General features: G+C 46.1%; 1 protein-coding gene across 1 annotated transcript in view; it reads right to left on the bottom strand.

Annotated features, from left to right (window-relative positions):
• Clnk (cytokine dependent hematopoietic cell linker) overlaps nt 1-13,720 on the bottom strand; it is a 231,548-nt gene that overhangs the window by 76,044 nt on the left and 141,784 nt on the right. The window contains exon 2 of the mRNA XM_051200215.1: nt 7,216-7,287. Coding sequence (XP_051056172.1) covers nt 7,216-7,287 — 72 coding nt within the window. The remainder of the gene's footprint in view (nt 1-7,215; nt 7,288-13,720) is intronic.

The following is a 13,720-nucleotide window of genomic DNA, read 5'->3' as shown; positions in this document are numbered from 1 at the left end:
GGCATAACAAGCTATTGCCAGAGTCAGGTTTCCACTCGGAGTTCCTTGTTATTCACAAGCCTAGAGCAGCAACCCAGCTTGCAGAGGGCTGTGCATCTGGAAGCTTCCTCCTGATTGCCAAGGCTGTCTGAAAGTGGTTTATCTGCTTCACTCTGGGTGGGGCCCCTGAAATGATGCTTGGGTATTCATATGTCATGTCCTTGGGGATTCTGCACCCTGGGGGTTCTCTGTGCGTCAGTGCAAGCCTGTGAATTAGTGGAGGAAGCCTCAGCAAAACAGGGAAGGGGCTGTTATTCCAGCTGAGCCTGCTGCTATGATCCAGAGAGCTGGAGAAATGGCTTGGGGGTGGGGAGGCTGGCACTGTTGCCTGAGATGGTAGAAGCAGGAGGCTGGACCCTGGGTTTGTCTGGATGGGAGTGTGGACATCACCCTGACACCAGCAGCTGCCGAGCTTTCTGGAAAGGCTCCTGTGTTAATGCTCTTTGCAGCCTGACAGCCCGTGGTGACGAATGAAAGATGCCGCTAGCTGACTTCATGGGGATTTGATGTGCTCAGCCTGTGCTCCAGCGAGACCGGCCTGTTAGCAAGCTGCCCCTTGCCAGGGAATCACAAACAGCATTCCGGCTTCCTTTTGTCAACAGCATCAATAACATAGCCATGTGCAAATGGGCCACAGCTGGGTAGAACTCAAGACTGGCAGCATCATCTGCCCTTATACTCCAGGCTCCCTTCCACATCGGGGCCTGAAGGAAGCAGGGTTTCCTTCCTCGGCTTTTCCTGTGTGTGTGGCAGGTGTCGTCACTCTGGCAGGCAATTCTGATGATCAAGTTGGCCCTCCCATGTCTGTAGCTTTCTGATGTGTAGTCTTATTATAAATAGATTTTAAATTTGGAGTTATTTTTAATTTTTAATTCTTTTAAATAATTTAATGCATTTAATGAGCTTTAATTTTTAAAACATACTCAAACAAGCTCTCCCCTCCCCCCATCTCTCCTGCTGCCTGGCCCGCTTGATGCTATGATGTAGACAGTGTGTTTCCGTGATCTACTGGGGCACAGTGTAGGTGGTGTGTCATCTGGCTCCCAAGGAGATGGGACGAAGCCCCTTCTCCAGGGTCGAGCTCTTGGAATGGAGACTAATAACTCATTGTCCCCTGAAACTTGGCAGCAAACTCTGGGGAAGTGATCCATTGATGTTACATCATCAGTCTTCTTCATCTCCCAAGCTTCTGAGAGTCATGGATTTGAACTCTGTATCTTATTTAAGTGCTATTCGCAAAATTGGAATATTATTCTAGAATAGAATTCTGTTGCTTTTGAAAGACAACTGGTGTATTTAGGAGTTACTAAAATCACTTTAAATACAGAAAGAAGTGAAGGAGAACACAAATTTCTTTGTTTGGTACTTTTCTGTCTTGACTTGAATATCTGCATTGGGAACTGAGGGAAAAACAGCCTCACACAAACTTTGTCCTGGGGAACAGCATTTATGTCCCCACATTGGGGCTCTTATATAATACTTGTATCACACGGGGTATTAAAGATATTAGCAATTCCTTTCATGTTGAAGCTGGATGACTTCAGTTAGTTTCCCTGGGATCAAAGTTGCTATGCTTCACACCCAGGCTGGTGACACCCCATTCAGAGGCTTGTGGAGCTAAGGTCTGGACACGCACAGCATGCTCAGTGGGTAGAGAACCTGCAGGGCTCAGTAGCAGGCTGATGTGAATAGAGAGGTACAGCAGAGAGTTTGGCATGGCGAGGATATGCAGAGCTGTGGCTCAGGAAGGGAGCACGGGAACACACAGGGTTGGCTGGAAAGGGGCTAAGTGGGGTTCCCAGCAGTGTGGGGAAAAGAGCGTAATGGATGGATGCGTCTTTTTTGGGGGATGTGACCCCCAAAATCTCCTTTATTGGCTGGATATATACCTTACACTTGTTTAATTGAATTCAACCATACAACTGGAATAGAGCCCATCTTGAATTCTCAGACTAACTACAGTGGCTCCTAGGAGGAAATGGGCACCTGATATGGTGCCCGGGGCTTGGCCATGTGCACAAGCATACAAGCATGTTGGTGAATGAGCAAAGGAAGCAGATGGGCGAGAGGATGCATGTAGCATGCATATGCTCAGGGAAGCATGGATCCTAAGCATCCCATGAGGATGTAGGCCTAGAGATGCTTTGCAGGCCATGCCCTATCCCAACAAGGTCAATGGAGTATCCGAACATAGTAGACTCGTTCTTTACAAATATTTTCCTGGAAGGGGGAGGTTTGTATTTCCGATAGAGCACAGACTGGGAGGGCCTTCCATCCCATGGAAGCTGATGAAATTCATTCAAGGCAAAATCATCTCAGCTTCCTAATTTAATAAGTGGACAAATGGACCTGCTGTTTCTTAAAGACTTCCCTGGTGAGTTTCCAGAACCTTCCTCTTTTATACATAACAACTATACATATCTGTGGCTATACATTTACATACTGAACCCTTTTCAACTCCACAATCTTTTCATCAGGTTCACTAGTGAACATTGTTTGGGGCAAATGTCTTTAAAAGTCTCCATGTTCAGTAGCACGTACACCTCTGTGTGCTTTCCCTTACCTGGGGACCACCCCCCCCCCACTCATGTGCTTCCTCAGAGGGACTGAGAGCTATATGTGATTATTCGTATACTACTTCTACTGATGGACTTCTGAGGACAGGCAGCGTGTCCTTGAGAGTTACAGTCCTTTCCTGATAAGCAGTGAGTGTCTGTGACAGGGGCTGAGAACCGAAGGTGAAGTTGACCACCTGGGTGGATGCTACAGCAGGAGAGTCAGAGGGCAGGATGGCTTGCCACACCCACTTTAGCTGGGTCATTATTTCAGTGAACTGAAGAGCTGGAAATCCTCTTTGCCTCTCTCTGGACCTCCCTGCTTGGCTCCTGCCTTCCATTCCTACTCCCCTGCCTGTCCTCCATCCTTGTTCCCAGGTTAGAGTCCTCCCCCCCCCCATCCATTTAAGTATGCAGTATGTACTTGACGCTGTAGAGGACTGTGGGCACCGACAGCCACATCTCCAACAACCTGGGTTATCAGCACTAATAAGCTGTCCTGGGTCTTGACTTTATCTTAAATTTCCTTTGTCCTTTCCATCAGATGTTTCTCTGAGTCTGTTGTGGCTCAGGGATAAGATAGCAGACACCCCAGTGGATGCATGCATACTCTGAGAGCCTGTTGAATGGTCAGTGAAGATTTTGCTAGTGAGGTCTCTTGGAAGCTTAACCTATCCTCTGTACAATGGAGGCTGTAAGTGAGCCCTGGGATCTCTCAGTGCTATGAAGTCCTAGAGTAGCTGCTTAGCACAAGAGAACACCAGAGTCTGAGAGAGCAGGCAAACAACAGTGCTAGCCAGCTCCTGATCTTCCATGGCCTCAGGGGCCCCGCAGAGGCATCCTAGTGCATAGAATAGGAGGGGTTCCTGTCTCTGAAGGGTGAGGGCTGCCTCATCAGGACATTGAGAAGTCACAGCTATCTGGCCACCTGGAAAGCTGTTACTCCAGGTTTGGGATAGGAAGATGGAGACAAAGATCGGAGTGTTGTCTGTGCTACCTGCTGGAGTCTGGATTTGGTTAGGCCTTCATCTTCGGTTGACCAACAGATCCTATGTCCCTGGACCCCCATAGGGTCCACTTCTTTTCTGTCATGCCTGTGGCTTTACAGGAGTGATATGCTTGTGTTTTTGACCCCTCCCAACGTTCCCACCCCATCATTGATTGGACATCCTGATGGCCAGAGCTGTGTGTTGTTCATTTTACAATCCCTAGGGCTCAACAAGGGACCTTGAGAACTGTGTAAGGGATTAGAAATGACTATAGTAGGAGAGACTCTGTCACCACAGTCCTTCATCATTTCTCCATCCTGTGTTTGAGGCCATCTTCCTTCCATCCATTGGAACCAGTCATCATGAATGAAAAGCAGCAATGAGACCCTAACCCTCTATCGCTAGCTCTAAGGCTTCAGCTATCTGTCCGAAGCGAAACTTCTGACTGAGCTTCTCAAACCTGAGTGAGCATCTGAAAATCATGGGAGGGCGGATTTTTAACACAGGTGACTGTCCCTCAAGGCTTTTACTTCTCACAGGTTCTTGGGGTCTGGGAACCTGCCTTTCTGGGTTTGGAGGGTTGTTAAGATTGCCAGTGCCAGGCCTATCCCCTAGAGACCTCTGCGGGAGACATCACCCTTATCCTGGGTGTGTGTCATGACCAAGAGTGCAATGCCGTGTTTCTTCTTGATGGGGGATTCTTAGTGGGAACAGATTAGTGATGCGTGGGAACAGAAAACCCAGCACACAAGTCACTTGGTGTCCGCAGGGCATTGGTTTCAGCCCCTGCTCCTCATTGGTTCCAAAATCTACGAACACTCAACTCTCCTGTAACAAATACTTCCATATTTGTGTCTAACTTATGCATAACTCCTGTAGACTTTAAATCTATCTTGATTACTTACAAAAGCTATACATATAGACATGATACAAACAGCTGGTAGCTTGACTTAGGGAATAAGGACAAGAAAACACTGCACATGCTCAGTGCAGAATGTTTCTGACCTACGGCTGGTTCAGTCTGTAGATGGGGAGCCACAGCTTGAGGGGACCAGCTGTGGGCTGGACACTAGAGTCGAGGAGTAACAGCAGATTTGAAGTTCAGTTCTAGCTATCCTGAGTTACTATTTCTGCGATGATGACCAGAGTCGTCCACCTCCTTAGGCTATTTTCCATACTTATAAATAGGAACAAAGATGTCTGTTTCAGATCAAACTTGTGAATGTTGAATTTACACACTCATCTCGGGGTGTCTGGTCCATACTAATGGCAGATACTGATTGAGTGTGATCTCAATTGGAACACACTCACCAGGGTTTCTGCTTCTATCTTCATAGGAAATTGCGCACAAGAGAAATGGTAGTTGTCAATGTAGCCAGGCAAATACCTTGAAAGGCTGCAAGGCTCTCTTATCTTAGGTTTGTAGGCAGATTACAAATGTGGGAATGGTCTGCATAGCCTGGGTCATATCGTCCATGTATGCCCTAGCATTAAGCTTGGCAACGCACCTTGCCAAGAACTTGGTGAATGCATGAACTTGGAGGAGGATGGAGAGTTAATACCCATGCTTAATGACATGAAGGCAGCAAGAGATGAATACCAGGGCTGTTTTCTATCTTACGAACAAAGATGGTCCTTCAGTTTATCATGTTACAACTAGCTGGGTAGCTTCAGGGAAGTTTTTGTTTTTGTTTTATCACCCTTGAATGTGAGACTGAGAATATGATTGGCAGGGTTCAGAGATACTTAATGAGCTCTTGAGATGCAACCTAGAATATATTGAATACCCCCTGAGTATTATTTATATACTATGGTCCAGGAAGAGTACAGAGACTATTGATTTACTCTCCAAATATCACACAGGTTGAGTGCAGGGGATTCAGCCATAAAGGAGAATCAACTTTCCCCAGGAAACATTTCTAAAACCCACAGCTGGAGATAGCCACTGGAAGACATACCATCAGTTAGCAGGTTGACTGAGGCTTTCGCTCAGGCCCAGAGGACAGGCATGGTGACACTGCCCATCAGCAGCTTTCCCCCTCCTCCATTGCTCAATGCCAGTGATTGTCACTTTATGGGAGCGGAACTCTTTGACTTTACAGATACTAAAGTAAGAGAGTGGACCGAAATATGTCATTCTCAGACATTTTAATTTGATTTATATATCTCAGAAACTAATTTATATTCATATAATGCTTTCATTATAAAATATGCAGCGGTACAGAGATTTGTGTGAATATGGGAATTTTAAAAAATTGGTTTATAAATGGCCTGGAACAGGTTGTGGAAGCATCATCAGTTGCTCTTTTTAATATATCTTGAGCATGCTATGACACATCCTGAAATAATTTGCTTCTGAAAAAAAGGGGGAAAAAACCCAAAAAACAACACCACTCTCCTCTCTCTGTCTTTTCTCCCAAAAATGTAACTGTAAATATTACTTTGATGTATGTAATTGCTTCAACCCTCTCTCTTGGAAGGAAGGCTTCTAACCCTTCCATTTCCCATCTCTTGCTATTGTCAAGAAATAAGAAAAACAGACTTAAAATGCATTATTCAAATGTGTGTAATGTAAACATTAAAGACGTTTGAGCACAGCTACAAAATTCCCTTTTCTTAAAATGTTTGTGAAGAATAGCTTATCTCTCCTGTCTTGAGGACATTTGTTCACTCTGCCCAGGGAGCTCACCTGCACCAGCATGCCTTAAGATCTCAGAGCTGTGCCAGAGTGGCCCATAGTAGGACCTGGAGGATACATGGAGAAGGTTGACTTGAACTAGATGAGGGGCACCAACACTTGATAGATAAGGAGACCTTGGGTACTGCTGGGAAGAAAGACCACCTCCCCAGGACTTGGGTGAATCACATGTACCAAGCACCAGGTTTCAGTGCTAGGGTCCACAACCCAGTCACTCATCGGGGACAGATGATCCCTAAAGTGTCTCTCTTGGGCTGTCTAGAGACTTGGGTGGACTTTAAAAGAAGCCCTGGCCAGCAAAGCTGTAGAGATCAGGGCCCCATCAGCCAAGGTATATCACACACTAGCTGTATGGTCAGCCCACCTGAAGTCCTTTCTTTACCTTTGTGAAGTTATCCAATGAGAATAACATTGTGTGTGTGTGTGTTGTATATGTGTGTGTGTGTGTGTGAGAGTCTTTCTATGTGAGTCTTTCTCTGTGTATGTGTGTGTATGAGTCTGTGTGTATGTGTGTGGTGTGCATGAGTTTCTGTATGAGTCTGTGTGTATTTGAGTCTCTGTGTGTATGTGTATATGCGTCTCTTCTATGTGAGTCTCTCTCTGTGTGTGTGAGTATATGAGTCTGTATGTATGTGTGTGCGCACATGAATCTGTGCGTATTTGAGTCTCTCTCTGTGTATGTGTGTATATGAGTCTGTATGTGTGTGTGTGCATGTGTCTGTGTGAATTTGGGTCTCTCTCTGTGTATGTGTGTGTGACTCTGTGTGTGAATTTCTTCTTCTCTGTGAGTCTGTGTGCGAGTTTCTCTTTGAGCGTGTCTGTGCCTGTGTGTTATTCTCTGTGTGTACGTATCTCTGTATGTGTGATGGTCAGTTTACCTGTCACAGAATTAGAACTTTCACTCCTCCAGTAATAAATAAGTAAATATTCTGACCTATTTTTCAGCAGAGAGAAGTTCTGGAATCTCAAATCACCGAATCCTTCTTTTGTTGTCCGTTTATTGCCCCTGGGATGAGAGGAAATACATTATAGCTGGGATACAGCAAGGAGCTGGAGGAAAAAATTAATGAAGTGCATTCATTCATAGAAGCGGTTCTCCCGCCAAGTTGGATTTGAGTAATTAATGCCTCGCATGTCTTTCTGACGTTATCTTTGCATGTCCACTGGGGCTAAAACACGTTTAAAGAAACTTAATTACTTAAAAGTGTTTTATAGGGCAGGATTGGGATGGAAGAAGTGGCCAGGTCAAGGTGAAGACTGAGTCTGTGTCTTCCACATCAAGACACATCTGTGTCTTGCTTCAAGCTCCATGAGTCCCTCTGCCCATCTCTAGAGAAGAGCATGGGCCTCTGCTGTGAGCTTGACAGAAGGCTGCTAAGCTACTGTGGGGACAGCGACTTGAGCCAGACACAAGTCTAGCTGCTCTACTGTATCAGCTGAATTTGAGGAAAGTCTAGCAAACACCATCCCACATAGAAAGGCAGACTATTTAGCAAGCACAGCTCTGATCCAAGTAATGTTTAGGCACTCTGCTAAGGCATTTTCCACAAAGAGATTAAATGATTTTTAAATTGAGTTAATTTGTTAAAATTCATTAAATACATTTACTATCATAAGCCATCCTTGTTATGCATCCTTAGCTCATCTAATTAGTCCAGTTCAGCATAATCTCTTTTCTTTGCAGGCATTCCCTAGGCTTTATCAAGTGCTTCCTGCGGATTTTTTTTTCTTGTGCAATTGCTCCGGGACAACTAGTTGGTTAGCCAACTTCACAACTTCACAAGCCCCCTCTTCTTTCTGCGTGGGTTAACTTCTCTCTTGGCCCTTGAACACCCTCTACTCCCTGCCATGAAGCCCTTTCTGAGACATGCCTTGTCTTCCCTCTTCAGCCCCTCTGCTTCTATCAGTTCTGTCTCTGTCAAGCACTCCATCCCCCCCCTCAGCACACCCCCCCCCACCTTGCAGGCTTCCTCCTTCGTGGCTCCTGGCTGATCTCTTATTTCATTTTTCTGTTTACTTATTTGTTTACTCTGTGTTTGTTCGTGCGTGCGTGCGTGCGTGCGTGTGTGTGTGTGTGTGTGTGTGTGTGTGTGTGTGTGTGAGAGAGAGAGAGAGAGAGAGAGAGACCCATACATGCAGAGGCCAGAGGTGGACATCCGTGTCTTTATTTACTGTGTTCACGTGGTTATCATGCACTGAGGTCAGCGAACAGCTTTGTAGTGAGGATATTCACTTGGTCTGCAGCTGTGGCACTGAGGTCGCCCATTGGAAATGGAGACAGGGATGGAAGTGACCCGGGGGAACTAGGTCTGAGGAGGAGCCCAAGAGCATTCTCTTGCTGGCCGGTCAAGGACAGGGGAGCATCTGGAGGCATCCTTGGGACCAGGACCTGCTGGTGTTCATCTGTCTATGTTGTGAGTTATTTCTCCCCGAATAAACAGCTATTCGGCCTATTTGTTTCTCCTGATCCTTATTAAACCACGATATCTGATATGAAGGCGTTGATTTTCTCCTTCCACCATGTGGCTTCTGGGGAGGTCAGAGTTGGCATCAAGCGCTTACACCTGCTAAGCTGTCGGGCGAGTCCCACCAGCTCTTTCCGGGGTTAGGGGGGCAGGACAGGATCTCTCACTGAGGAGCTCCAGCTAGCCACCCTTTCCCACCTCTCCCAGTGACGAGGTTTTGGATATGTGCAGCTATTCCCTACTTTTACATGGCTTCCGGGGACCCAAACTTAGGTCCTCAGTCTTTCAGAGCTAACAGTTTACCCACTGAGGCATCTCTCCAGCCCCTTACCTTTGTTTTAATGTGTAGCTTGTTTGACAAAACCATTGAGCTTGCATCTCTGCCTCTGCAGAGACTTGTCTTCCCGGGCCTGGGCTTGTGCCTGACCTACACAGGGTGTGTGTGAGCACGTGGGAATGCACGCAGGACTTCAGGCCTCTAGGACAAACCCCAGGATCCCCTGAGGTTCCCTCCCCACCTGGCATTTTGTGTGAGGGCCACCAGATACAACATAAGTACACTGTGCAGGAAGGGGATTGCCACTGTGGAACTTGACCCCGTAGTTCATGATTTCAACTACCCGTTCCAATGCTTTCCCATTTATTTAAAAATGATTGCCTGATTGCATCATTCCTTGTTTCTTTTTATTTCACTATTATTTTTCCTTCCTGAGTAAAACTGATTCATAAATCTAATCCACACATTGATATTTCTTCTAAGTTCTAGACATGAACAGCCAACTGCTTTCTAGATCTTTCTATTGGTGTCTTCTGATAGACCCCGGCCTTCATCCATGGGAGGAGGCTCCACTGCATGACTTAACTTTTAAATGAGCATCCTGTGCACTGAGCGTGGGTATCCCCTCCACTCACAGCTGTCTTGCAGACCTGTTACCAGATCCTAACACTCGGGTTCTCAACAGCCTTTCAACTTTGAACCTTCCTCCTGACTCCCATAAACCCGATGCCAATCTCAGTCTTAATTCTGCTTTTCGTCTCTCCAGCTCAGCCTCTAGCATCTCCTTTCTCATCTCATCCCCCACCCCCCATCTCCCCTCGGATCTCCTCTGGTGTTTCCCCATCATCTTCTACTCTCATCTCTGCTGGAATCTTCTTTCCTGGTCTCCTGAGCTCCCCCCATCTTCAGAACCACTGCAAGAATGATTCTATCAGAATACCATCACATCAACCCCCCCATACCTCAAATGCCACTGATACCACTGTTCTACAGCTGTCCTCTGTGCTACATTCCATTCTGTGACCCCTGAGCTGTTCCTTCTCATATTTCCGCACTCTTGATTAGATCACCCAGTGTTTCCTCCATATCTGGAAATACTTGCCATTTTTTTTTTTAAGGTCAAAATTTAGGTCACACCTTCCTTGTGAGTCCCTCCCTCTATTGCTCCCTGTCCGAGTTCCCTTGGTATTTCTACTTTGCCATTCATTTGTTTGTAAATTCATTCATTCGTTCATGCATCCATCCATTCATGCATTCACTCACTCACTCAGCAAATAGCTATTGGTCTCTATCTATCCAGGCAGTAACTAAAGAAGAGAGTGGGAGTGTGTGCATAAAGCTTTTATTGTAGCTGGAGGGCGGGCCTTAACTGGCTGAACAACCGTGTTGGAAGGACTTGCATGTGCCTGTGGATGGGTGCTTGCTGTCTCACTGAGTAGGTCCTACACTTATGCTGAGGGTGAGGCATATCTTGGTATCTCTCCTACAGCGCAGGCTGAGTTACTCCCAGCTGCACTCAGAAATGCTTGCATGACAACCACCTTACCCACAGGTAACTCATCTGCCAGTGTTCATACACAGCCCTGATGTTGCTGCAGAGTCCTCTGTGTCTCTGTGACCGGTCCCTGCACTGAGCAGCAGTCCCGTTTCACCCCTTCTGTGGGTCATGAGCATCGACATGAGCTCTGACAATCCACACGACCTGCTTTCCGTGGGTCTCATCAGTCCATTTAGGAAACTTGAGGGTTCTGGGAACTGTCTCAGCTTCTTTCTAGGTTCCCCAGGACTGCAGCAGGCTAGAAACGCCCTCTGACCTCTCTATAGAGGGCCAGGTTTTGGTCGTTTTAACATTACAAAGAGAGCGGAGTTGAAATTTGGATGGATTGAGTTGTAACTTGGATGGATTTCATGTTTACATCAACTCAATACCGCGTGGGCGGGCAGACTTCCTTCTTAGCGCTGCATGAAGGTGAGGAAACAGCAAGCTGAGAGTAGAGAGTTGGTTCTAGGCAAGCAAGCTGCTTGGTGGCAGAGCTGCAAGCCCCAGTGAGTGGCCCATCTCTTGCCCAGTTGTCAGCTGAGGAGGCCAGGGCAAGCAGGCCAGTTCAGGCCAAAAGCTGAGAGTATAGAGGAAGGAGCTTGTGGGAGGGGAGAGTGGAGGATGGGGAGGAGGGCCCTTGCTGAAGAGACTTAGTCAAGGCAGATAGTAACAAACCTGGAAAACAAGTGGCTATGCCGGCTTGGCAAGGAGTTAGAGTCTGTTTTTTACATGCTCTCAGAGAGCAGGGGTCATTCCTCTCTCTGCCTTAAATCACTCCCTACAGCTCAGATTTTAGACACATACACCAAACAACACCAACAAAAAACAATACAGCCGTAAAAAGAATGTCTCAGATATCCCAGAACATGTTATCACAGGGTTTCAAAATGTTTGTTTTGCATTCCGTGGAAATCTGACCCTGGGTGGGCGTGGTCCCTGAGACTGGGGATGCTGGTGCTGTTTGCAATAGTCTTAAGAGTAGCAGTGCCATAGCGTTAAAGGTGTCAGTCATTTGGGCCCAGGCGAACTCCACAGGAGTCATCCGGTGCACCCCACCTAAGTAGTAAAATAAATCATCCTGCATCTATTAGTTTGTCACTGTCTCTTTAAGTGCCCCCCCCCTTCCCCCAGGGAAGGAACCCAGGCTGAGTTGTTACACATACACAGCTGCTCTGGAAAATCTGGAGGCGCCACAGACTTGCAAGGAAACAGAGTCAGGTGCTCAATCAATGAATTCCATTGCAATCACTTCCCACTCAGTGGAGACATACATTACTGCTTCCCGTCTGGCTATCGTCTGGCTACCCCCCCCCCCCATCTTCACTCCAGAGTGAACACTTCCTGGCTAGGCTACCTTTGATTTCCTCTTTGCCCTCGGCCGTCCTTCTGCACCATTGTACATCAGGATCCATCTCATACTCACACTTTTCCACCTGTGGTGATTTCAGTAACAAAGGCCCCCATAGACACATACATATTCAAAGAGTGGAGCTCTTTGAAAGGGTTGGAAGGGTTAGAAGGCATAACCTGTTAGGAGTAGGTGTGGCCTTGTTGGAGGAAGGATGGTACTTAGGGTTGGGTGGGTTTTCAGGTTTCAAAAGTCCATGCCAGGCCCTGTCTCTTTCTGCCTCTCTTTGCTTGCTTGTCCTTTCTTTCCTAGCAAGATCATTCCTTCAATGACATTAGAGCCTACTTCTTCAGGATTCTGACGTATACTGAAGATTGGCTTAGATATCTAGCTTCAGGACCGAACAACTACAAGATTCTTGTCATTGTTGGACCAGTTGGGCCATAGCCTGTAAACCATTGTAATAATTCATATATATATATATGTACATATATATGTATACATATATACACACACACATATATGTATATGTACATACATATACATACATACATACATACATACATACATACATATCCATTCTGTCAGTTCTGCTCCTCTAGAGAACTCTGACAAGTATACCACCTTTCTTTATGTTTCTTTCTTTCCTTACATTCCCTCCCTATGGAGGTATTTATTGCTGTCAGATGACCCCAGAAGAAGCCAGTTTTGTACAGTGGACTTTAGTAGGTGCTAATTGCCATGTGGTGTGGCAGGCGCTGCATTGTCCATGTTCCTAGGGCCTGGTTTTGTGAGTAGATAAAGGGGTACCCTAAGGTGTAACTAAACTAAGGCTCTTACTGTAGACTGGACGCGTTATTTCCCCCCATTAGCTTATGTGTCTAAATGCTTGGTGGACTATTGGCAGCAGTGGGATCCGGCTGGAAGTGGGTTGTGGCAGACAGGTCTTGAGGTTGACTTAGGCTCTTCCCATCCATTATGCCACTGAGACACAATGCTTCCTAATGTTACTAGCTCCCCCTTCTCTACCAGGTGGGATTTCTCTTTAAACCCCTTAAAGTTGATTTGCCCCTTTGAGGTAAAAGTTACCCTTTGACTTAACATAACAGATATGAAGTATGGGTATCAGTTACCCAGATGCGAGGCCACATTACAGATCTCTTCCATAGTTATAGAGTTGTTTCTATTTCTTGTTGTTTTATTTAACTTCGTGCTCTTATTATTGTGTAAAGAAAAGGATGTATAACAGAGTACCTTTTAACTTGAGACCCAGAAACATCAAAGACAGAGGAGAGACCTTTTGCCAATGTGGGCTTTTCCTAGAGTGAAACTGAGTTGTACAATTATTTTTTATCTTCCAGCTTTTTCTCTCCTTGGGAGTGTGCCCTGGAAGGTCTTCCCATGGGAATCTGGCTTTCCCCAAATGCAGGGTCTGTGTCCTTGTTAGACAGTTAATTGCTCAACATTTTTGCAGGTAAACTGAATTCTGTATTCCATTGCATCCTTTATGGCAGCCACCATAGTCTTGTCAGCTAATGTTATACTCACACTAGAGTTTGTGTCCTTGTCCTTAACTTTGGGCTTTCCCTCCAGTGTCTACTGAGTGGCTTCAAATGTTCCAGTGAAATTCTATACAGCTCTGGCAGACCAGGATACATCTTTCTGTGTCATGATGTGTCCAGTAATTCTTTGTCACCTCTCTTCGAAGTATAAGACCATTATTTCACATGATAACTTAAAAAATTCTGGCACTATTATGTTGGTGGTTGACTGTGAGCATGGGATGGCAGCATTGGGACACACTGTGCT

The sequence above is a fragment of the Phodopus roborovskii genome, unplaced genomic scaffold (genome assembly GCF_943737965.1).
Source record: "Phodopus roborovskii unplaced genomic scaffold, PHOROB, whole genome shotgun sequence".
NCBI lineage: Eukaryota > Metazoa > Chordata > Mammalia > Rodentia > Cricetidae > Phodopus > Phodopus roborovskii.
This window is presented reverse-complemented; position numbering and strand designations above follow the sequence as displayed.